The 27,451-nt window shown below is 38.7% G+C and overlaps 1 protein-coding gene across 4 annotated transcripts in view; it reads right to left on the bottom strand.

Moving 5' to 3' along the window:
• LOC114663785 (intermembrane lipid transfer protein VPS13B-like) overlaps positions 1-27,451 on the bottom strand; it is a 908,960-nt gene that overhangs the window by 136,978 nt on the left and 744,531 nt on the right. For all 4 annotated transcript variants that reach the window (XM_051935847.1, XM_051935848.1, XM_051935845.1 and 1 more), the window contains exons 34-36: positions 12,056-12,722; positions 11,354-11,491; positions 3,893-4,264 (exon numbers count right to left, since the gene is read on the bottom strand). In XM_051935847.1, the coding sequence (XP_051791807.1) occupies positions 3,893-4,264; positions 11,354-11,491; positions 12,056-12,722 (1,177 nt within the window). The remainder of the gene's footprint in view (positions 1-3,892; positions 4,265-11,353; positions 11,492-12,055; positions 12,723-27,451) is intronic.

Raw genomic sequence — 27,451 nt, 5'->3', positions numbered from 1 at the left:
GCTGTTGGATCAAGTTAAGTGCTTATGCAGTTTGCTTTAGGGTTCTGCTAACATTTGCATGATGGAAGCAAATGGTTTAAAGATAACATAAAGAAACAGCTAAAATCTTCATGTGGCACCTACAAAACCAAGTTGTTTAGTTGCCTTTATGTTTCCAAATTGAGAATGTCAGTTTATAAAATTATGCAAACTTCAGACACAAGGCCATTTTGAAGCCATACCACTGGTACAGCAATCAAGTACCAATATCCACTTTCTCCATGTAACATGCATGTAACTTTATGAGGCAGGATTGTGCAATCCCAGTTAAATAACGATACAGCTTTATAGGAATACTCCAGCCAAATGATCTCTTACACTAATAAAGTAAGGACTTCTGGAAAATCAGAGTAATGCATGTAGAGGGAATGCGCTCACGTAGGAACAAGCCTTGGAAATGAAGATAGGCCTCTTGACCAACGTAGAGGTGTTTCTTCAGAGTGTACTGCTCTGATTTTCCATAAGTACTTACCCGTTTTAATAAAATGGCAGGTGTTTATGCATCTGTGTATCCATCCAGTTGCTATGTCTCTGTCATTGCAATAGATGGTGCATTTGAAAAATTTGTAGTAATACAATGCATCGCATTTGTCATTCCAACAGATGGTACATGAGAAACATTAACATTGCTTTTGCGAATCCTTTACCAAATGGCATATAAGAGAAATGGAATAACAAATACAATGTATACAACAAACGGAGCTTCACAAACATTTGTAGTAATGAATTGTATTACTACATGTGCTTGTTTTATGTCATTGGTTGGAATGACAAGTGCAAAGCTTTTTATTCCAAAATCTATCCATCCATTTTCCAACCCGCTGAATCTGAACACAGGGTCATGGGGGTCTGCTGGAGCCAATCCCAGCCAACACAAGGCACAAGGCAGGAACCAATCCCGGGCAGGGTTCCAACCCACCGCAGTTTATTCCAACATGCATTATACAATTCATTCCAAAAGATGGTACACAGCAAACATTAATACTGTGGTCTATGTTGATTACTTAAGATTTCAACCCATCTTAGATAGGTAGCTCAGCTAGTTAAACAATATTTTAGCAAAAAGTGCATGCAATTTGCCTATTGTGAGTATACGACTGGGTGACCTGAAATGCGGTACAAGTAACGTGACATTTTTTTCATTGGCATTTTTAAATTGTTTTCTGTGGTCCAGCACTGGTCTCCATAGACGCCTCTTTATTGAGAAATAGAATGGGAGTTCTTTGATCTGAATGAAAACATGATATTTTTCCTGGCCACAAAGTATATGGGGTAAGTAAAATAAAGGTAACTTTTGCGTGAATTGCTCCTTGTAACACCATGGCCAAAACAAATTATGTATTCCCCCTATTTCTATAAAAGGAGATAAAATTAAACACATTTCAAACCTATTAATGAATTACTGACATCCACAAGTTCATATTGTTCTGAAGATGCTGTATAGAAATACATGACGAGTGACTTTCTTTGAAACAGAATGCCACTAAACATATAACTGCTGGTGGTCCTAGTGTAAAGTCCTTCTGAAAGTAAGAAAACGTTTTAAAAAGTTCAAACATTCCTCTAAGATTGTAAACCTAAAATGAGTCTCTGGTTTAAGTGATTAAAAGTGAACTATATTTTTATTCAAATAATGCTAACAATACTGCAGTCTGTCTCAGTTTATTTTCCCCACAACACTTCAGAAACCACGAGCACAGATGAATAAGTGGAAACAGTTAGGGTAAGGGGCACCGCAGGTAAACGGACTTGTGCTTTCCATTAAGGAAAATGGAGTTTTTTTGAATACAATATTGTTTATCATGGTGGCGGAAAGTGGCGACATGATGTATGACGATTATTCAGGTTGCCCTGATGCCAAAGAACAGAAACTGCTCCGTGGAATTTCATGGAAGATGCTCCCATTTTCAGGGGTAAATTTCTTTGGCATAAAATTTTCTATAAGATTGTTTCAATCCTAAAAACCATAACTGGTCATTGAAAAATATATACAACTAGCCAACCCGCGGTGTAGCATACCCCGCATAATTATGTATTGATGGGTGAACACTTCCTGAAAGACACAGTTGTCCAAATGGGGTGGGTTTGAGGATACGACTGTAAGTGAGTGCAAAGATGGAACTCTGGAGAGAGGGCGGGGAAGCGGGCCCGAGAGGTTTCGGGTCCTAACCGTCCAACGACGGGTCGGCACAACCGGTAAGGATCCTTCCGCAGGTTCACCTACAGAACCCGTGTTAGGACATTTACATCCTCTAGATAGGCAAGTTCGATCGTCTGACGCCCATTCTGCCCCCGCCATTCTAGTCTACCGATTTCTTAAGTCATCTCTTAGTCATCATTCAGTACGCACTGCCTGCTCATGTGTCCGCCCCCAACTCCTCACCTGAATTGCTTTCGTCTGTGTACAGTCCACATGCACTTGTGAGTCACGTTGACTGTTCATTTTCCACACACCGCCTCAGTCACATGCACCTATGAGCCATGTTCAGGCCGGGTGAGGTTTCCCGTGTTGAGTCAAATTAAGCCACAGTCTTCACACCTGGTGGTGCCCTTCCGTCAACTCCTTTCAGTTTCAGCTTTGCAACCATACTCCCCCCGGAACCCAAAGACTTTGGTTACCCGGTTGGCTGCCTGGCGGGTCATTGGAATAATGCCACTGGATCGGCAGTCGGCATCGTGTATGGTCGGAACTATGACGTTATGTGATCTTCTTCGAACCTCCGACTTTTGTTCTTGATTAATGAACACATTCTTGGCAAATGCTTTCACTCTCGCGCCATGGTCGGCTGTTTAGTGAATTGTTGGCGGGCGTGGCTGTCTTGCGTGCGTCTTGCTTGCCATGGACTTAGTGAATTATATATATAGACAATATCCCGTTATTTTACAGTCTCAAATATAGTCCTGGTCCTTAATAATTTTTATTTGATTTGCTGAAAGACTTACAAAACTCCTCTAAGACCTTAACTTCCAGAAACATATAATTATACAATTCCTCCAAAAAGACTAAGTCAGTGGCATCTCTAAATTGAAGAAATTTGTTCAACCACTTTATCAATAATACAGTAGTCTTGGAAATTACCTTGGGCTCTGTTTGCCAATATAGAAGGTAGCTCCCTGTACTCACAAAACACTGCAGCTTAGTCTCTTAGATCTGCTTGGTGGCAATCTCTAATTTCTCATTTCAATCCTGAACTTTTGTTAAACGCATTAGTTTCTGCTCCGTCTTGTTTGCTCCTTTTTGTTAGATTTTCTTCACCAAGTCCTTTAGTTATATTTGATCATGTTTAGTTACAGCATTAGGTGCAGCCATGTTTTTGCACCTTCCTATTATACAATCTACATATTAAAACACCCCTTACATTATCATCAGTGCACTCCTGGGTTCAGCATCACACTCATCAAGTCAGCTATGTATACAGCAGTTTTACCCATTCATCTGAACATATTACACAGGAGAAATCCAAAGGTGATCTACGTGACTCCCTGATGCATCAGTGTGTTGCTAGATGCTTTGGAGTCATACTCTGCATACAAGTGAGATTCATGGTGATAAGCTACTTTACAACAGCCCTTCCTGGGTTAAAATACAGAGATGAATAAAATGCACAACATAATGAAACACATCTGCAAGATGACAAACATTCTGATGACCTGCACTCCATGTTCAGATGCCGAGAGGGTTTGATTAATTTTTTTTCTGCTGTAACTTAAACAAAAGTTTCTAACAACCTGAGTAATAAAGCTTCATTTTATATTTGTTCCATGATGCACAAGTATACTTGCAAATGCTCAAAAAGATGGTGGACACAGAAATAAAAATTTAAGAGTGTATAGAGTCATATGCAGCACTTACCTGTCCCCTTGGGCCCAGTCTTCATGTTAACACTGGCTGTCCAACCTGAAACAGAAAGCACCAAAGAAGGTCTGCAGGGATGTGGTTCCATTTCCAGGACAATTACTATCTGAGTCGTACGGACAAAGATCTTCTGGAAAAAAGCAACAGTCTTCCATGCTTTCTCTTGAGCTACTGTGTCTTTCACTACAGATGCCTGATCCTGGACAGAACTTTGAACTTTGGGTGCCTGGACTTCTTTGGTGAGATCCTGTTTGTTGACATCACAGCTGCAGTCTGGAATAATCTTCGTAAGAAAATCATTCATCTGATCTAGTTTGACGAGAGTTGGGTTTGCCTTCAGTGGCCTTAAAATTTCCACATTTAACTCAGCTGTAACAAAATGAAAAAGTACAAGTCAAACTTATTCAGAATAAATGCTTTACTATGTATATTTAAGAGCATACATGGGCATGAAAGTCAATATCCTCAAAACGATTAAAAAGATGACATAAATAAAAATTAGCTTTGCATGTCTGGTGGAAAATACCCAACTGTCTAGTTCAAAATGGGCCAGGCATGTCCATTTAGACACATCTAACTGGAAAGAACAAGTGACCTGTCAGGTCAAGTTAGGTTGGGGAGCATGCACTGGTATAGCACGTTGCTGCACCCACCACATGATGAAACAGCTCAGGATCCTGGTTGGCAACCCCTTGGGAGATACGCAGTCTAGTCCCATCACCCAGAAATGACCATCTATCTGCAGCAGCCAGTTGTTACGTGGGCATCCTCTTGGCCTGGTCCAGCCACTCGGGTCCTCAACAATGAGGATCCCGCGAGCCAGATCTCTCTCTGGGAATTGCGCAACATGACCATAGTGCCATAACAGATGATCCCTCACAATGCAGGTGATGTACCTCACATGGGACTCTGTGACCAATTGCTCGTTTGACACAAAGTCAAACCAGCAGTACCCAAGGATTCTCTGAAGAGACACAGTACTGTAGGAGTCCAGTTTTTGTCTCAGGTCACTGGATAGCGTCCATGTCTCGCAACTATAAAGCAAAACAGGAAGCACCAGGACTCTAAAGACTCTGACCTTAGTCCTTGTGCAAAGATATCGGGAGCGCCACACACCTCTTCTCAGCGACCTTAGACCCCCACCATGCTCTCCCAATCTGTCTACTGACTTCATAGGAAGAGTCACCAGAGACATGAATATTGCTGCCGAGGTAAGTAAACCTCTCGACGAGATCGATACACTCGACGATACACTGCTGATGGCTTTGCCCAAGAGGTCATTAAAGGCCTGGATCTTGGTTTTTATCCAGGACACTTGCAAGCTCAGTCACTCAGACTCCTCACTCAGCCTCTCAAGAGCCCTGATCAGAGCCTCCGCAAAAATCATAACTTCATCAGCAAAGTCAAGATCAGTTAGTCTTTCATCACCAACAGATGCCCTGCAGCCGCTAGACCCCACAACCTTGCCCAACACCCAGTCCATGCAAGCACTGAACAGGGTAGGAGCTAAAGCACATCCCTGATGAACCCCAGAATCAACTGGGAAAAACACAGAAGTTCTGCCTCCACTCTGCACAGCACTCACAGTACCTGTGTTCAGGCCGGCCATGATATCCAGCAACTTTGGGGGGATCCTGCAAAGTCTCAGGATGTCCCACAGGGCAGCTTGATCAACTGAGTCAAACGCTTTATGAAAATCGACAAAGGCTGCAAAGAAACTTTGCCGTTATTTACGTTTGTGCTCTATAAGAACCCTCAGTACCAGGATGCGGTTGATGGTAGACTTCTATTGAGAATGATCCTAGTAAAGACTTTACCCAGCACCGAGACCAGTGTTGTACCCCTGTAGTTGCCGCAATCTACATATGAACTAAACCCCTTCTATCTTGTAAGGACTAGGGACCACTGGTGTACTGCATACCCTGTGATTTGAATTCTATTTTATATCCTTAGTCTCTTCAATTTAACTATTTGGGATTGGAGTAGAGGAAGGAAGAGCTTTATCAAAATTCTGCTGTCTTTAATAAGGACCTCCAACAGGTACTAGTTCTCCCACCCAGACTACTCTGTCATGCTGCATAAAGTGTATCATCCTTATGAAGTGGTTAAGGTAAGACCACAAGTACATAATAGGCCAAAATATCTAAGTGATTTAAAAGTCACTTTCTTCTAATGACTGTCAGCTTTCGGACCACTAGACAGGTCAGTAGACCTAGACCACACTTTGGGATCCACTAGTAAAGCATTTACTGTATATGCTTACAGCTGTGTGAGCCCACTGAACTTTCAAAACAGCAGGTAAGAGCTCTGTGCCCTACTTGATTCCTGTTGTTAAATTTAACTGGGCATAAAGAGAGGCAATGTGATATAGTAGTTATGGATTTGGATTTCAAACCCTGGCACTGTGTGACCATGAGCAAGTCACTTCACCTGCCTGTCCTCCAATTGGTAAAGCAAAGTAAATGTAACCAATTGTGTCTCGTATGTTGTAAGTTACCTTGGGTAATGTTGCCAGCCAAATCATCAATTGTAAAGCACATTCTGGTGCCAGCTGGACATTTCAGACAAAATCTTAGCAAGGCAGGGCCATGACAAACAATTCCTTTATGGGTTCCCATCATAGCCAGGTGCCAATTTAGAGTCATCTGCCAACCTTACATACACACTTTGGATGGGGAAGAAACTAGTAATAAAAAAAATAAAATAATAAACCTTTAGTGAAAACCCCTTACAGGAAAAAAGTTGCTAATTCCACAAAGAGAATGGCCAGTGTTAATACACATTTGTGCTGCTCTGTTTCAAACCCAGTTTGAATTAAACAAATATGCATTTTGGGCATAGCATGAGAGTTTTGAAATTGTTGTGGCAGATGGACTTGAGTTAATCTGCTCAATTTGGCATTTTGCCCTTTATGTCTACCTCAGATATACATAGCCTGGTTTAAACTGGTTAAAAAGAATGAAAGCTTTCCTGATTAGTGTGTGTTTGCCAACAGCATGCATGCCAGTGGGTTAAAAATGTTGTGGAAATGTCCTCATTTACACAGGGATCAGGGCTGTATTGACACCAAAAAAGGGAGTTCTAGCCTTGTATCTCTGTAACCAAAAGGAGTTTCCTGTAATTCTGGAGCTTAACTGTCTAGTGACCCTCATTGTGTCTAAAAACATTTTGAGACCAGAGAAAGATGGAGTCTGGTGTTGGGGTATGATTTCGGGAGGAAGGTCACTGGTGAAAGATAGAAGCTGCGGTCATGAGAAGGAGTGCTTTAGGAGTATTTGAGAAGTTAACAAGCTAACTCACCAAAGAAACAATACTTCATGCCCTTTGAGGGAATGTCTAATGTGGCAGCAGATTTCTTTTTTACTTGTGTGGAATATGGCCGGCCGTCCATCCCGGCCAATACCCCCAAGCCGCCAGGTGGAGCCCTGCCTGCAACATAGAGGTGCCCCAAGTTCCAGCAGGGCATCATGGACAGTGGAGTTTTTCATCACAGCCCTACTGGATACCATGGGAACCTCCAGGGGACGCTGCAGGAAGGCCCAGAGACTTTTGTTTCACCTATAACCCGGATGTGCGTCTCAGTCACGGCGACAGAGCAAATGACACACTTCCGGGTTGAAGAAAAGGAGCTTTTATCTGACCCAGAAGTGCTCATGGTCACATGGACAGACAGAGAGAAACACTTCCGGGTCACGGACTATATAAAGGACTGTGAGAGACCAGAGCGTTGAGCTTAGCTGGGAGGAAGGATGGCAACGCGTCTGGGAGCAGAGGATTGTATTGATTGCTTATTGGAGATTATTGATTTATTGGAGTATAGTGGAGTGGAGGGTGCTTTGTGCACTTTATTATAATAAAATATTCATTTTGGACTTTTATCTGGTGTCTGACGTCTGGTCTGAGGGTTCAAGGGGACCCATAAACTGTCACACTTGTTAAATACTTTATGTTGTTCTGTCACTTTTCGCTAATTGGATATTATTCCAAGTGTGGTGAGAGGTGCTATTCTTTTGTAAAAGGTACATGGGTACAACAGCCTCAATGAACACATTAAATCTAGTTAATAATGGGCTAAATGGGTCTCTGAGAAACATTCTGAACCAATTTCATAGTGTTATTCCCACTCAACTGACAAAATTATAATGTAGTTTTTGGTTTGAACTTACTGAATGGATATTTTGGAAGTAACTGTACAAGCATTTTGAATCCAAATTAGAAATTATCCCATTACCTTGAAATTTTCCAAACATGAAGTGTGGATAGGCATGGCAGGTATGAATTCAGCTGGTTCCATGGATGCTGTCTACAGACAGGACCAATCTGTATGCTTGCCATTTTTCATTTACACTCAAACAAGAATTGGAGAAGTTGGAGAAACTTCAGTTCACATCATCAGAGCAGTTATGGTCATCCAATATGGTCATCAAAATCAAACTAAGGGATTCCTGCACTATCCTGAAAGACAGTACCCTGGCAAGATGAGCCCTCATCATGAATGTTTTTGGAAAAATAAAAAAGGGCACCCAAAATATGATTGAACATGTCTTAATTGATCTTGAAAGCACAGTAGACCAGACATTTCTGTTATTCTGTTAACCTTTATCCAATTACAATATTTAAAAGAGTTAACTTTCAAGAATCTTCAGCCTCTTGTGGAGATGGGAGCTGTTGGACTAAGATGTTGCTGCCTTTATAGTGGCCTCCTTATTGGAAGTGTTTTGCTGTCTGGTGAGGAGCCATATGCTACACTGCTGAACCTCGTTAGGTGAACCGGACAAAATATTCAACCTTCTGTTCACAGAATGCCGTTTGTTTTTATAACTTTATGAATTAATATGTTCTGCTCAGTTTGGAGGAGCTGCTCAATAGGAGTTTGTTTGAACAGTTATGCCTAGACCAAGTTGTGGTAGCTAAACGGTGTTACGTCTGTTTTGTATGGTGTGAATCACTGGTGTAAACACACTGATTATGAATTAGGCAAATCTGCTTGAAAACTGTACTGTCCAACATTAAACTTTTTAAATATATTAGCCACTTTGTAAAAAATTAACAAGGGCAATTTAGGACAAAAACAATATGGCACGTAGAGCTTATGTTTTGTATTCATTTTAATACGGGATTGGTATCAGAATTTCAATTAGATCAATACAATAACACCAGCATTATAGCAGAAAACTCAAAAATACAAAAACAAAACATCGTTACACATCATACTGACTAATCATGGCACTAGAGAGTAATGTCAAATTGCATGATGATTAATATGTGCAAGTAAGTATTTCACAGTACTCTGTACATGTGATATTAATGGTGGCAGATGCACAGTTTGCTGCTGGCAACAATGTTTCAGAGAAATGTACAGTTTTCTCCTACTTAACACCAGTTTAATGAACTTTCGACCTCTGAATTGCCCTTCAGCAAAATATTTTTCTTTTCTCAAACAAGTCCTAAATTAGCATGTCTATGAAGCACAGCATCCACTTCAGTGCCAGACCAACGCCCAATTTAAAGAAAGCAAAACGGTGAGAGCGGAGCTGACCAGGCATCTTGAGCACCTTGTGTCATGAAGCTTCATGAACACATGCAGGCTTTAAGTAACCTCCTGCACTCCTCTGAAGTATGGTTCTTAGACTGCTAGTTGGAGGCCTGCGTTAGTTCACCTCCTCCTATGGGAGTTGCTTCAGATTTATTACAGCCTGTGTCAGTGGAGGGCAGGGACACATCATATGATTCATATTAGTGTAGTTCTCAGAGGCTCTGTTGGGCAGAGCGGCAATGACGACATTTTTAAACAGTTTGATAAAAAGCAGGGATGGTTTATCATAATGGTTCCAATTTGTACAAACTAATGTATCACCTGCTCAGACTTAGGCTCTGCTGAGCTCTGAGCTTGGTTTCATTAACTTTCTTTGTATTGTGCACATGCCCATGCTGAATGGGCCCAATGGTGCCTGCTGAATGTCTATATGACATATCAGGTGATCTGCTTCTACCCTTGTTCATTCATATTTTATTTATTTATTTATTTATTTTATTTCCTGGACCAATTCCTAACAGACCTGTGTTGCATACAAGTAAAAGTGAACAAAGGAAGACCTATCACACAGAAGAGTGAACCTCCACAAAAAGGTTCACTAAAGAGCACAGCAGCTATGCATGAGACAAAGCACAATCCACACAGAGCAATTGTAAATTCCAAGTCTGAAGAGAACTGTTAACATCTGTCAGTAGTGTGGTGTCTGACACACATACCACACAGTCCTTCAGCTGGGAAAAGACTGTTGTTGACCCTTGTGATTAGGGTCAATAACAGCAGCTCTTTCTGAGTGAGTGTTGAGGATGAGTAACCTCTGCACTGCTGTAAATTTCACATGAAGTGTGAGCCTCCTGTGTCACACAACCTGCACCATTATGTTGCCTGAGTGTGTACAGTTTTATTTACACTGGAGTTAGACCAGTAACATACAATGACTAACAGTACAGTTTCGGACGTTATATTCAACAGGACAAACAATGTTGTGACGTGAAGGTTCATTATAAAGCATGCCAGAAGCAGTTATTTTATGCCACCCTTTGTATTCATATTCCTAAGGCTATGAAAAACACAATTATGTTAATGCCTGGACTCTGACAAAAGACATGAGGCCATATTTTTAAGACATTCCTGGCAAATTATGATAGATCTCTCTATGTACATATCATGCCTAGTGATATAAAAATACCTGTACCTCCATAAAACTACTCATACTCAGAGAAGCTGTGGTTCCATAAATCATAATGTTTAACATGAAATTGCCAGTCTGTCCTATTAAAATGCCCATCTTAAACAGGAAAATGTCATTTCTGGTCACTTAAAATTCCAGATCCTGACCAAAAAATCTTAGTCATTACAATATCAATACCAGTGATGCCAAAGCAAATACCAGTTCTAAGGATACAAAAATTCAAATTGTAGTTGTTGAAATTGAAGTCATTACTATACCAAAAAAGCACTATGATGTCTACGAATATTCCATCCAAATGTTGTGAAAACGCTAAAAAAAACAGGCTTCTCAATACAAATTCTAATCAGATATCAACATTACAGCCCTGAATATTAGAAATTTCAGTCTGTGCAACAGAAATGCTTTTCTTGATATGCATGTCCTAATACTGCATATACATAAATAATATACCTGTCCTCACTATGTATGTACCTTTTCAATATGCAAATCTTACTTTTGTTTAACATAAATCTAGAGTTGATTTTATGAATGCTGTCCTAAAAATGTTGTTCCTAAATATTCAAATAAAAATAATTACTCATCGGTCAACAGCAGAATTCACTTAAACACACTCATCCCATGTCATAATGAGGAAAACACTGAGTAGTCAATGAACTTAATTAACATCTACTGTGCACAGTGAGCCAGGTTCATCCACTTATACATGGGAGAGCATATTAGTTGTGATACTAACCTGGTCCATTCAGGAAATCTCTGATTTGCAGTAACAGAAGAGGAGGTGGGATGCCTGTTTTGGTATCTGCTTCTCCTGCTGCTGTTTGCAACCAGAAGACACTATAATCCAAAGCTTCTGGGAGGGTCTTCCCCATATCTGCAAGCAAAAGGATCACTGTGGTCATACAAGTGTTACTGGGACAGCAAAAATCATTTTATTCACTAAATGAAACACGATGGTTCCAACATACCCCTGCCCCTATTGAAAGCTTTCAGGCTCACTTTACAACACTGGATGACTCTGAGTACTTCTGTGCAAAAAGCATAGTCTATCTACCCAGGGTGTCAACTTGAGGGCACAGAGCCAACTATGTGACCATATATGTGGTCACAGCCCACTGGTCCCTTCATCCTCTGCAAGCTCCTCTTTAGTTTGTCAGCATCACATAAATGCCAAGCTTAAGCTCTCCTTGCTGTCTGAACCTGAGCTTATGCTTCTTGACTAAAAGAAAGGCCAAAACTGACAGAAAAATGTTAGACCCACACAGTAAACCCAGCCACCTAGAAGTGCTAGACCCATGTAGTGAACATAGCTTCCTGGACTACCTAATAATCCCCTAATTGCTCTATATGCAATTTATATAAAACCTATACACATGTCAGATATGAATGCTGGAAATGAATGACTTGGTGCACTCCTATACGCTTATTTCTTCCTCACCTGTGCACTTGTAATCTGGAGCAACTCCTTTTAATACCATGTCAAAAACGGACAGTTCCAGCTTCTGCTTTCGGTGGTGACAGCTAAGTAGGAAAGATGGCTGGGATACTGTCAGATGCAGAAGAGGCTCTAGCTGGATGTCACTGGGGCCTCGGCGGCCTGGCTGCCTTACTATTGTGACACCTAGGGCTTGACGGGCAGATGACCTGCTGGGGGTAGGCACAAGCTCTAGAGGTGTCACCACATTGCCACCTAAGAGCTCTTCAGCAGTCAGCAGAGCAATGCTGTCCATCTGGCTAGATGCTGTGTCCCTGTCAGATTCAGGTTCGTTCAATGCACTTTTCCCCACTCTCTCACACTCAGTCTGTTCCTGAGTGCCACTGCCAAGTTTGGACACTAACTTGCTTGAATATGTCATGAGTGAAATGCGGCTTGCCGTCACAAAGATATCAAAGGGAATGAAGTTAAGGTTTTTCACTATGGAAGACTTGTGCAAGGGGCGTGCAATTCGGTGGTGACTGGCGCCACTCATCTGCTCAATCTGAACAATACGGATCCATGCGCTGTCGCTCCCAAATCCACTGTCTTGAGCCCCGCTGTGCCGTGAAGAAGCCTCTGCTGAACCACTCTTGCTTGCAGCACTTTTCTTTTGCTCTTGCATAGAAACCTGAAACAAACACAAAGTAACATCAAAGACACAGCACTCTGAACATACTTTCACACGTGTACAAAATTAAAACTAACTGTAGACCAATAGTTTATATTGGATTTAGGTCTCTTGCCCATTGTTTGTTTCTGTTTCTTTGTACACTCTGTATTTTCTAATAAACCAGGGAAACAGACATGCTTGAACATTAAGCTCTAGTTTAATCAGCAATAACTACAGTATCTAGTGGACATCTGAGAATATTTGGTAGAGTCCATTTTTTATTTTGAGTGGACACCTTTGCTGTTCACTACAGTTGAACCTCCTGCTGCCATTTCACATTAACATGGAGGCTAGTGTTGTGCCAGTTGCCAAGTATACAAAGCCGCACAACATCTTTGAATTTCCTGTTGGAAATGTAGACTGTTAGCAACCACACAAGTCTTCAAAAGCAGACTGGGAGAAATAGCAATGACAGCTGATATCTAAAAGTTCAGAAACACACTTATCAAAACCCAGGCAGCTAAACTGTAAACTTTATACTCTAAACTGGATATTAAAGTAGAGCTTTTGTGATGTGGTGTAGAGTGCCTCCTGGGGAGCAGCCCATAGCAACAATGCAGTGCATCTTAGCATCTTACTAACAAATTGCTGAAACTACAAATGGCAGTGAAACACTTAATATTAGACAGCAAAAACATTCATATTTTTCTTAAACTTTTTTATTTATAGCAAACATATATATATGACTTTATACTCATGACATGTGAACAGAAACAAGTTATCTAAAGGAGCAACAATTTCTAACTTGGTGTCTCAGTTTTTAGCCACTAGTTTATTGGCTGCATAATCAGAGGGGAAAAAAAGTCAGACTCTCACTAAAAATGGCAGAGTCAGGGAGGCATTTCAGGTTTTTCACCCTTGAATATACATGTAAGCTCTTTAAGGTTATTAAGAATCGCACACTGGTCATTGTCTATTGACAAGACAGCTGGTTGCCACAATCTACAATAACCAGTACTCATAATATTAAGGATGAAATTGGACTGCTTCAGCTGCCCTGCAACCCTACCATGGATAACTGGGTTACAAAAATGGATGGATGGATAGGATGTCTGAATAAGCACATTTTGCTCACTATTCTTTGCAGTGCTGTTTTTCACACAATATAGTGCAGTGGGCTGACTTTTTCTACCTGCTTAATGCATGTTCCATCTTTTAATTTTAATCAATTAAACTACTGGACAAGCATGGCCCAAAAATCCATTTTAATTAAAATATAAAACAAATTAGTAAAAATAATTGCACCTGGAATCTAAGACAACATAAACTAAAAACTAATTCTTAATCAAGCATTAAATGTAAATCTAAGCATACATCTACAGTAAGTCTAAAGAAAAGTCTAAATGTAACATTAATGACATCCAAACTAGACTTTAATGTAAGTTTAAGCCTAAAGGTATCCATAGATGTAACGCTAAAATACAGCATAATGGTAAAATGTAAAGAAAAGACTAAATCCAAACTGGTTATTATATTTATTAAATGTACCAGTATGTACATTTGAAAGAGAGTACCAGTTAAGGGTTCTTCCTACTTGTGTTTAAGGACACAGTCAGGGAGCTGCCATTTTTATTTGTTTTGCAAAATGCAAAACTCTGGTTAGACGTGTCCATGGCCGCAGTTAATGCATACCAAATGTTCCTTGTTCTTCAACAGGTTAAGACGAGATGAGAATGGACTCTCTACAGTAGTTGAAATTACTAACCCTAATGATTCACATTTGCCATCATGACTGGGTAAGGTACTATCGTCTCACTAAAACTGGTTTGATTCTTTAGAACAAATGAATGCACAGCAGTGGCAATGGATGACAGAATGGGGGTTAAGGTGTAGCTGGTCTTACCGCACACAAGGCAATAACACTATCCTTAGGTGTGATACCATAGAAAACGATAGTGACCAATGACTCTGAAGGACTACCATCTGAGGAGATCACATTCTTAAGGCATGAAGATCAGCAATACTTGATTATGTAAGATTTTAAAGATATAATTTTATTCAGTTTCTAATTTTTTTTTTAGAAAAACAATTTCATTTTTGGGGTTTCATTTTAATTTTGATTCAAAATGACAAAGTTCATTTTTATTAACATCTTCTTTTCTTGTTTACATGATACACTGAGTAGTGTCAAGTGAATGGTGTCACAAGCTATGACACTCTAAATAAGCCGGTTCTTGCATTACTTGCCATCTCCCAGTGCATGCACTTGACTAATTTTTCAAAGAACTCAGCAACAGTAAGTTTCAATTCAAGTAGGCCCTACTGTTAGGTTTTTGATCTTCAACTTTGATATCTGTTTTTTTTGTTTTGCCCTTTGCTTTTGGTGTCTCACTCTCTTTGGCCTTATTGTTCTGGCCTGTTTTTTAATTAAGCTTCTTGCATGCATTTTACATCTCTTGGTCAATAACCACTTCTCACAATAATACTGAAATGATTGTCTAACATATTATTTAGGCACCAATACTGACTATGAAGTGTCTCATAGTGGTGACAAATACATACGGTGCACTCCATAACTTCTGAGGCAAAGGCACATTTTCTGTTGATTTACTCCTTTGCTCTACAGTTGGAAATTACAAATACTGTAAAAAAATTCAATGTGATTAAAGTGCATACTGATGACTTTAAGGATATTTGCTTACATTTCGGTCACACAACGCTTTTTCTACATGGTCCCCCCCACTTCAGGCACCATAATGTACAGCAATTGCAAGTATATCAAAGCAGTCTCATTTAGAACGTTTCGCATATCCCTTGCATGCAATGACTGCTTGAAGTCTGAGGATGTTCTCTGATGATGCTCTGTTAAACCTCCAGTGAAGCCTGCTTGTTTCGGGAGCTTGTCCCCTTCAGTTTTCTCTTAGCATCAGCACAAGGAAAGCATGCTCAATTGGATAGCTTTTATTTACATACACCAAATCAAGGATCAGTTTTTGGGGGGTTGGTGGGGGTTTTCCACATTTAAAAAACAGAACAAAAGATCAGAGGCTTGGCACAATACATCAAGGCCTCAAGCCTCTAATGCCCCTCCCTCCCGACGCCACTGAACCATTAGAGTGAACCATGAGCTATGAGGGCTGCTTCTAATGTACAGTGGAGCCAAAGGAAAAATACAAGTGGTCCATCCAACCAGAACTGTCTCTGACTTTGATAGCATAAACAGATTACTTGTTGTCATGGTCAGCTCAAGTTGGACGGTTGGGAGACAAAGTCAGAGAGGTGAGATTGTGTTGGTCTGGACATGTGCAGATGAGACATGCTGAGTATATTGGGAGAAGGATGCTAAGGATAGAGCTGCCAGGGAAGAGGAAAAGAGGAAGGCCTAAGCGAAGGTTTATGGATGTGGTGAGAGAGGACATGCAGGTGATGGGTGTAACAGAACAAGATGCAGAGGACAGAAAGATATGGAAGAAGATGATCTGCTGTGGCGACCCCTAACGGGAGCAGCCGAAAGAAGAGGATGAAACAGATTACTTGTTGTAAATGAATGTTGTGATTGTAGATCATAAATACAATTTTTCACTGCTAGCATAAAGATTTAGTATTAGGAATAGATTTTTGTAATGTTTTATATATGTAATCAGAGTTTTTGCAGGTTTCAGCTTTTAGCTGCTTGACGCTACTATTCTGATATCACTCAAGAGAGGTTCTGGGCTGAGGAACACAATGGAAAGCAGCTTACATAAAACGAAAATAAAGCAGATTGGTTTATGCAGTTCAACACTGCAAAAAAATCTAGACCAACAAAATAGCAAAAAAAAAAAATTACAGACAAAACCATGGTGTATGTAAGCTACTGTATTAAGACAACATAACTAAACTGTAAGAAAATAAGAAGAGGATGAAGTAATTCTCGGCCAAGAGCAAGGCCCTTCTAAAACACCAAAAGGGCAAGACATTAAAATAAAAACTTCAGAATTCCAGTTTGAAGGATGCCAAGGAATATATGGCATGAAAAATGGTCAAATTTAGTAAAAGCTACAGTTGAATAGTATGGTCCTGGGCTAAAATGACAGGTGACAATGTGAAGGGCAAGTAAGAATTCTGATATCCTAGTGACATACGGCAAATAAAAGCACCAGGAATTGTTGCACATATTTTGGATACTAAAGCAGGTTTAACACAATTCATTTGGCGAGACACTGGCATTAAACCCCTTATTACATTCATCCTACGTTTGAGAGAAAGCAGAGTAGGAAGTTTAAAACTGGAAACTGAAGGTTTAGCAGCCTCTTGTTCTGGTGCCTTGATGTGACAAAATCCTCAAAAAACATTGCACTGACTACAAGAAACTCTGAAGACTCTGAATTTGAGGTTTAAATAATGATTTGAGACCTTGTTACAAAATTAGTAATGTTGTTTACTATGTCATCATTCAGAAAAACAAAAGTTATTTGCAAATTGTTCTGAAGGTAAAAGTACTTTTAACCCATTCATTAAGTAAGAATGGGAAGTACTGAATTCTCCCCTTTGTATTGCATGGGTTGCCAATGACTTTTCAGAGTGTGATGAACATACTGTTACATTTCCATTTATCTTGCAGTGTGATGTATTTTAATGAAAGTTTCATCACTTGCATGGAACGTTATGAACCCTTGAAGTTAAAATACATACTTTAAAATAGTCCAGTCTGCACATCAATGCTTAATTCAATTTAGAAACATCAGTGTACTTGAGGCATATTATGGACAGAGTTCAGATTAAGCTGTAGGAGGTGGTCATTTTTGACTAAAACGAAGACCAAGGGACAAATACAGGCTTTCCTAAGAATAGCTGAATATTGCTACAGATATACTGAAATCTTTGAAGCAGCTGCCACTGTTGAAAAAATTTCCAGTTATACTAACAGACGTAAACCTGAAAATAAAGTCCTGACTAACAGACTGACAACCCAAGAGACAATCAGGATGGAAATCCTCACAGGTGGAGAGAGAATGAAGAATGAAAAGACAAGAAAGATGAAGAGAGAAAAGTTCCAAAATGAGTAAATTCAACTTGGATGTCACAGATTTAACAAAAGGAGCCATGTGCAAAAAACGAGAGAGAGAAAAAAAGTTCAAAAGTTGTTTCATTTCTTTCCTCAGTGTTTTCTTTCAACATATATTGTTAATCCACAATAAAAATATACCAAGTTAGAATGCTTTGGACACACCTATTGTTTTATTTTTCAGAGTAGTCTTTTCAATAAATTTAATAAAATCTGTGAAATCACAATACCAAAGCCATCCAAAAAGTAAATGAATAAACAACCACAAAAGTGTACACAAAAAAACTGACTATGGATGTCTTAACTAACCAAGGCATTTAGTGCACCTACTAAGGTAAGCCGTCAACTGGAGAAATCCCTAGCCATAATGACAAGTACCAAATTTAGCCATTTTCCTTTAAAGCCTCCTCCTGTACGCTCACTTTAACACGGCAGCTTCTCAAAGCAGTAAGAATACAGAGACAGCAAAAGTTTTTTGCTTTATGGAATGCCTTCCCACTGCCTTGGCCAAACTGAACACCACAGTCCAAATCAATTAGTGCCTACAGGCCACACTGACACGTTATTATTAAACCGCTGCTAAAAAAAAATAAAAAGACATTAAAGAAATAAATATATATTATAACCAACGGACGCTGAGCAGACAAAAAAATATTCTAATTAAGAACACATTTACGAAAGGAGCTGGGGATAAGTGGTCTAAAGAATCCTACTGCTGCTTCATGTTGAAACCCAAGAAATTTGCGAAAATAAAACACAAAACATGTGAAGTGAATGATAAAAGTTTTCCTTAATTAGCTACTGGTGTGCACGAACATGACTGCCATCGCAGAATCGCAGCCTACTGTATATGGCGCTGCAGGCCCCCTCCCCCTACACGTGTTTTCTATTTCATTTCTTTTTTGGCTGTTTTTTTTTTCTTTTCTTTTCTAGAGCCATCCTTCTCTTGGAGGGAATAAAAGCTGTACGAGTGACTCGGCGCAGATAGGATTTCAGAGCCTCAGGCATACTGAATACGAAGCACCCTGGCGGCACATGAAACAAAATGCTTCACTTATTAGATATTTCCTCTCCTAAACAGTGTCATCAAAGGCTCAAAAACAAAATGCGAACAAAAAGCAAATGAGAGCTTCCACATAGAGCTTCTGCCAAGATACTGGCTCTTTACAGCTAATGAGGAAAGGATGTCTGCTGTTGATATGAATGTAACATTTTCCAAGTGAGTGTTCTCATTAGGAAGTGGGGAGATCTGCCACATGTGATTTATATTATAGAAAAATGTACGGCTAAAGAAATCTCTCTGAGGTAACCACGCCCACCCACAAAAATTGTCCATTTATTCGAAATCCTGAGACCAGCTCACCTACATGAACCCCTCAACCACATAACCAAAAACTAAAGATACCATTCCTTGTGTAGAAATGTAACTTGTGCCTAAGAGTTACTCATCCGTACAGCTGGGCCAGATTTCAAAAAGACAGATCTGCATCTTACATACATGCAAAAGCTCTCAGTCAGCAATTTTGTTTGTTTTTCAAGAACTATTCACAAACATAAAATACACTTCTAAGTTTGAACAATGAAACATTTACATGGTGATAGGATTATGAAAACTGCACAACCATGCTTTGCTTTCGCAAACATCAAAATATGTGTAACTTAATGGGGCAAGTGGCGATGTGACACAACTAAAACATATCAATATGCATTTAGACAGCAAGAATTTTAATTGTGCAGAGAAATTCATTCACAATGCAATTTTTTTGTTTTTTTCCATATCTACCATCTTCCATCTAGATCTTCTAAGGCATACCATTCCAATTCACCACTTAATTTGTGCCATGTGAGGCCTAATATTAAAAGAATGCTGGCTGATGAAATATTATGGCCACTGTGGTCACTGCATTCTGCCACTGCAAACCACGTCTAGAGCTTGCCTGTCTAATTTATCTTCATAATGTCAGCCCAAGGATGTGATATTCAAGCCTTTTTCTGCTTTAATTCTGGAGGAAATGTAATTGCAGGCCTACCAAGCAAGATTTTGTGTTTCATGGAACCGCTTTACCCCTTGGTACATACTGAGTGCACTCTCTATATGACACATTTATATTGTGCACTTGTCATCATTCACAATAGTGTGTGGGGCTCATCTCTGTTTACTATCTAAAACCTTCACAGAAGCAGAAGAATACAAGAAAAAAATAGCATTATGATGGAAGGTAGGCATTAGGCAATATCTAATTGTATTAAATTTTGCAATACAAAATACTGCACAATATGAAATATGGTCTCTTATTACACTAGAATGTTTTTCACAACATACTTAAACAATACTGGGAGAAGCACGCTCATGACAAAGACATTGATCGATACACCTTTCACTGACACTGATCCAGAAATTATACAGTAATGGATCCCACATTTCTCTCAACAGCACTGCTCTAGCATAGTGGGGAGAGAAAGCAGCCACATTTCAATCCTTGCTTTTATGGCCAAGTCAAATATCTGTGCCTGCAACATGTGTACCTAGCGAGTAAGTGTTTTCAACTGCAGGGGGGATTGTCACAGTGGGGAGGTCTTAGCTTCATGCAGAGTGTTGACATTCTCTTTTTTCTAAAAAGGAAATATAACATTATAAGTTCTTTACAGATCCAGTCAGGACCCACACCTAACTGGTCAGTAAATAAAACCAGAAAATAAAAAGACAGCCTTTGTTAGAGCAATGTTTGTTGTTACTTTAGAAAACAAAAAGATAAATCTAAATTTTGGATGGTTTTATATTAAAGGTTTATAGGGTAATTATTATCACATGTGAAGAGTAAAATTCTTCCTTGCTTGTGCTAATCAACATGAAATACATCTTATGAAACTATACTGCATCTATTTTAGGTTAAAGTTTAGGATGATTTCATTTTAATAAAAATGAAAAAGTTTACAAAAACTAATGCTAAAACTTGTTAATTTGTGCACTGATTTCAGTTTATTCTCCAGTGTTTTCATTTATGAATGTCTAACAATAAGTAACAATTTCTTTTATGAAAATTTCATATTGTGGCAATAAATTATTTAGAAGCCTGAATTACAATACAAATTGTACCGTGGGTTAAGTTTACTTTCTCATGCTTTATTGGAAGGTGTCTTTTTAGCAAGCATCTTTGCTTTTAATTGCCGGTAACATCCCCTTGTTAGTTCTGTAGGTCTGATGACAATTTTGAAATATTTTTAGCTGATTTTCTTCTATCTATCTAACAATGTCCTATGTTTTGTACTGCTGCAAACAAATTTCCCTCTATCATAATAAAAGTCTACTTATCTACTAACATTTACTATCAGGTTATGAATCATCTGTAATGTTAATCTTCATGTCTAGTGTCAATATTGAATTATTCCTGCCATTTCAAATTTCAGTTTCATAGGAATTCATCCTCAAATCGTCTGAGAACAAACCATGCAAGAAAAAAGAAAAAAAGAAAAACCTGATTACTCCTGGGCACATTAAAAGCTACAAAGTTCAAATCTGTGCATCTTTTCCAAGAGCAGTAGTTAAATAAAGTCTCAGTGGTCAGTTAGAACAACATGCAGCAGTTGAAGCCTGTATTACTCCACAAAATGTGCTCCAAGTGGATGACGTTACCTAACGGAATATAAATCTTACAAAATTAGGATGACTAGATTCTCCTGGAACCAATATGGGATAGGGAGAGCAGATCTAAGGTGACTATTTGTTTCATTGTAATTTTTCTCTCAATATTTTCAAATTCTAATCAATAATCTTCAGCATTACAGTGCATACTTGCTTTCTTTTACCAATGATAACACTTTTGACTCAAATGACAACAGTTCAAGTCCATTGTCACATGTTCACAGTATTTGCATATCTGACTATCATGTTTATTTCTTTTGTAAGAAACTGAACAAAATGTTTGCTCTCAGACACCAACTTCAAAAGACAAATAAATGTGTCCTTCAAGCAGTAAGTTAAATTCAGAACCTTTTGAAAACTATGCCACTCAAAGAAAATATTCTATATGGTGGCAAGTTTTTTAAGGTTAAGTTATAAAAAAAGAGTAAGAATGGAGCTAAGTGCAATGCTGTTAAGCAATCTAAAACTTGGGACCCTGTACGGATATCACAAAATTGCACCACAGACAGGGCAAGACCTTGAACCTGTCTTATGTTAGCACTCAGATAACAAAGATAACATGAAGGAAGATGAAAACCAGTGAACAGTCACATTACCATCCCTTTGGAATTTTTTTTGTTGTGGCTTAACAATATTTGTTAAAGGAAAACTCAGAGGAAAAAACTGAAAAATAGGTTTTTAGTAAACATTCACAGGCTATGCTACAGATGTAAAAGGCACAGGCAATTCTGTTCTGAAACACTATGAGCCCTCCTGAAGCTGCTGCAGCTTTATAAGATAGATAGATAGATAGATAGATAGATAGATAGATAGATAGATAGATAGATAGATAGATACTTTATTAATCCCAATGGGAAATTCACAAGATGCTCAACGTTGAAAAGTACACTTCAAAGCAAACAAAGAACAAGACATAGTGATTGTTAAAGAAATATGGATTTGCTAAAGCAGAAAAAAGAATACATTCAAAAATCATTATTTTTTGTGAGATTTTCTTCTACTTATTTTCATAGTATGCAAAATGTCATTCAATCATTGCATTTCTTATACACAGTAGGTGGAATGGTACTGCTGTGTTCAGCAATGTCTCTGATTCAGTGGGGCCAGGATTCAAATCCCACACCTACTTATTGTCTATGAGAATTCTGAATGTTCTCCCTGGGTCTGCGTTAGTTTTCCTCCCGATACTTCATTTTTTCTCCCTCATCTTCAAAGACATGAAGGTTAGTTTTACTGGTGATTCCAAATTGGACCTGTGCAGAACGTTAAGTGTACATTAGTGGGCCATGTGATGAACTGGCATCCTGCCCTGGGCTATTTCCTGCTTTGCTTCCTGGACTGGCACTGGGAGACCTTAAATTGGACCAAGTGGGTTTGAGACCATTATGTTACTTATTTAAACACTTCCTACCTTAACCTTCAAAACGTCTTTGAGAACTTACTCAATGCTTTGTCTTCCAGGTGTTTCTGACTTGATTCTGGCACTCTATTTTAGGTGCCCTGAACATCAGAATTTTCACACCAAGTCTATTTTACGTTGATTGACCATCTTGACTGATAGATGTGATGATCTTTAAGTTTTAGAACAAATGACATACAGGATTCTTTTATGGATGTAACCAAACAGAACCTTTAATGGAGAGTAAAACCCACTAAAGTAGACAAGACAGAGGAGAAAAACTGATTGATACATAGTTAGAAAAACAGACAGATCTTATTTTTCTCAAGGGGAAATTTAGCTTTTACAGAAGTCAAAACTGACCTGAAAGACATGGTAGTGTTTAAAATTGGAAGCGGCTGTAGAAACATGTGACATTTGGAAATTGCAGTGCAAAGTCTGCTTGGGTCAATGGTGGCCAAAAGGACATGGTAATGTTCAAAATGGGCAGCAGGTGTACAAAAATTGACATTTGTAAAATGTTTACTTTTTTTAAAGTCTGGGAGTTTAGTAAAAGTCTTTATAATTCTGAGCTAAAAATATGGAATTTTAGGTTGCTTTATGGCTGGTGAACAACCAAACTACCCTAAAATGTAGTGGAAATCCTTTAAAGTCAATAGTGGATTAAGATTTACCTGAAAGACATGGCAAGGGTACACATTTTTAGGAGCTATACAAATTATGGGATGTTTAACTTTTTGTTTTCGTACTGCTCATTAATTTGGGGAAATGTAGGAAGGCTCACAAGTTTCATCATAAATTGATGCAATCTTGGTTTTTTTGACTTCAGATACAAAAATGTGTCAGATTTTTCCCAAAGACATTTTAAAATTTAAACTTATGCATGTTTTATAACATTCTATTTATTTATTTTTTTATTACTGAATTTTTTCAGAAAAATCTATTTCTTCAACAGAGTCCCCTGTACCTAGTAAAGCTTTTAAATACTCATTTTGTGCTACGTACTTTTATGTATTATTAAACCCTCATAGACAAGCTGGCACCAGCACAAAAAATACACACTCACTCACCAATGCCTATATATCATCACCCTATACACACAATTCCAACATAGCCAGAAACACAAACTTCCACTAGACATCTTTATTACCAATATAGATATCACAACATTTATAGTAAAGGCTTAATGGTTTGTTCTATTTACAAAGTAAACTCTTGAAACAACATATTATGTTGAAGTAGAAGCTAAAATGAATCACCTTTGCACAAGAATAATTCAAGGTTGAGTAATTTTAAATCAACAGTCGGCATTTTTTTTTTAAACTGAGAATTAAGCCTTTGTCCATAAATAACTCCAATTTTATTAAGAAAAAAACATAATTAATATATCAACTAAGTAAATGCAACAATAAAAGCAGCCAGCTGGATCTGACATGCAAATGAGCTAGATGGACGGTAACATGCTGTCTATTTAAATATCTTTTTTTTTTCTCAAAAGGACTGTTTTTTTAAATCCTACATGTGTCTGGTTGGCATGCATTTATGATGTGTTAATTGGGCTGCATGTGGCTTGTACATATTACAAGAAAGAAGTCAGTGGCCATGCCACATTGCCCATAATGAGGACAAGGAAAGCATTTAAATACCACAAATTTCATCAAGTTGAGGTCTTAACAGTGACTACTTCCAAAAGACTGGGTGCAGAGGAGATATATTTTCATTGATAATATTAAAACAATGCTAAAAATATGAAAATTGTACTTGTTCATTACCAAGTAAAAATGAAGAGTCTTTGATATGTTCACATGAAGAAAATATTGAGTATATTAACTGCTCATAACTGTGAGATCATCCAAAACCTGCAACAAAAAGGAAATCACTGGTGATTTTCTTTACTCATTCATGCTGGAGAGTTTATTGAAAATGGAATGGTTCATTATGAGTAAATTCCAGTTGTTCTGCTCACGTTTAAAAGTAATTTGAAATGCAATCCAGCAAGAACTGAAGTTGACTGGGCTTGTAGTAATGATTACTTCTGGGTGAAAAATAAGACAGGAACCACCAGCAGAAGATCTGGGGCAGATGCAGAGCACACTATTGGGTTTATTATCTGTTTGATGGTCTGGACGAGCTCTAAGAATTCCCCTAGAGATTGTGTGAGACGTTTCAGAGGGTAGGGAAGCTTGGCCAGCAAAGCTCATTATGCTGACACCATGGCTCTCATTAGGAGAAATGTAATGAAAACATTTTATTAAAGACATAATGGTGGACTCTATGCACAAAGTGAATCTAAACTATAGCTTCTTGGCTACTTCCAAAACCAGAGGGGCCAACCCAGCCTACACCAATGCTACTAATAGCATGCTCTTAATGATAAGCCAGCAATTTGAGAAAAACTGATTCCACAGTAAGGGTTCACTTAGCGAAAAAAAAAAAACTGCGAAAGTATGCCATTTTTGTGACCATTGTAAAGCAATGTATTCTTGAAAAAGACAATGCTATTTTCCACCTAAACATCATTACTAAGTTTGCAGTATCGATTAAGCATTGCGCACTTTTTGTGGTGTGATGTGTACATGCATGATAAGAAAAATACTGATGAAATATAAAACACAAAAAAAAGCTAATTATGCAATAAAGCTAAGCCAAGATGCAACAGGCAGAAGCTCAAATTTTTCTATAGGGCATATAGAGTCACTCTTGTTCCGAAAATGGTACAAAAATGACCATGGATGGCAATTTTGACTAGGCTCGTAAAAATAATTATTTTTCATTGTGTTTTGTTGGTAGATATTTATTCATTTCAATTTTTATGATGTGGGTGTTCTAATTTTAGGCCTTGATGCCACTAGTGGGTCATAACCCAGCCATGGGGGATGCACAAACCATTGCGTTTCTTCATGACAGTCCTAAGCAAGGATAAATAGAGAGGGTTTTGTCAGGAAGGGCATCTGGTGTAAAATTTTGCCAGATTAATATGTGGACAACAATACAGATTTCCATAACGTATCGGTCAAAGCCCAGGTTAACAATGGATGCCACTGGTACTGTTAGCCAACAGGTGCTGGGGGAAACTGGGTCATTGTTGGCCGTAGGAGAAGATTCGGAGAAAGGCGAGTCTGGAGGCAGGAGGAAGGTTAGGAGATTAGAAGTGATTGTAGGAAGTTTGTATGTTGCCAGTATGACTGGTAAAGGGAGAGAAATAGCCAAAATGATAGAGAGAATGAAGCCTGATATATTGTGCATGCAAGAGACCAGATGGAAGGAGAGCAAGACCAGGGGCCTCATGTATAACGCCGTGTGGGAACTCACACTATAACATGGCGTAAGCACAAAAGCGGGAATGTGCGTACGCACAGAAAAATCCAGATGCAGGAATCTGTGTGTACGCAAACTTTCACGTTCTTCCACTACATAAATCCCGATCAGTGTGAAAAGTAACGCACGTGCATGCGCCTTCTGTCCTGCCCCAACTCCTCCCAGAATTATGCCTTTTTGAATATGCAAATCGATATAAATAGCCTTCTGTGAAAAGACAATGGGAAAAGCACGGGGGAAAATATAAGAATTTCAGCGAAAACCAAGTGGAGGCAAAGGAAAAATGTACGATTTGTTGGTTTAAACAGTGGTACAATCAACAAAAGAAAGTTGATCGAGTGACATAGTGTCGGAGAAACTCGAAAGCTCAGGTTCACAAAGTCGCACAGTGCCCGAAATAAAAAAGAAATCACATATCAAAATCGGCATGAAAAGGCAACTCGTAGCGGACCATCTGAGTGTCATATGAAAGCTTATTAGGGTACAGAGACAAAAAATAGGCACACAGTGGCGAAAAAAGCACGAAATGTCAACTTTAATCTCAAAATTTCCACTTTAATCACATAGTTTATTTTGTCATTAAAGTAGAACATCATAAACTTCATCTTAAAATCGTTTATTTTACTAGTTTCTTAAGTAGCACGTTAAATGCTTTGTTCTGTATTTGATCTTCTATGTGCTCTATGTGTGTGAATCACTGCATGCTTCCGTTCTTTCTCTTTCTCCAACAGGACACAGAATCCATTACATTCGTGATATTACAGCTCTCTGAATAATTAAAATACTGAGATGTATACGTGATATCTTTTTCATGATGATAGGAATGAAAGCATGTTATTAAACATGGGAACATGGTGGCGCAGTGATTGTTCATATCTCACGCAAGAGGCTTGCTGCGCCATGTGCGACCGTCGATGAAATAATTTATTACAGAAGTACTGTCTCTTTCAAATGTACTAACCCCCAATTCCTGTCCTTACTTTTCTTTCTCCAAATACCCAATCACCACACAATCAGCTCTGTAATAGATGTTAAGCCATCTGTAAGCTTAGAACACCGATTCTTCAAAACTATTAAGGAACATTGAAATATCTTCGTAGTACATGTTTAATTATTCTATCCGTCTATCCTTCCAGTGTCACGTCAGCACCAGCAATAATACAGCACAAGGCAGGAGCTATCCGTGAACTAGCTAGCTCTGCGGCACCGTGTCCTCACATGTTTAATTATCAACAATACATATTATTTAAATGAAGTTAGTTTTATCTGTATACTATAAGCAACATATCTTGCCGCATTTCATCTTAAAAATGATATTGTCATCATACGCGCTTTATAAA

Source organism: Erpetoichthys calabaricus, chromosome 13, assembly GCF_900747795.2.
Source record: "Erpetoichthys calabaricus chromosome 13, fErpCal1.3, whole genome shotgun sequence".
NCBI lineage: Eukaryota > Metazoa > Chordata > Cladistia > Polypteriformes > Polypteridae > Erpetoichthys > Erpetoichthys calabaricus.
Note: the sequence above shows the minus strand (reverse complement) of the source record. Positions and strands in the feature narration are given on the sequence as shown.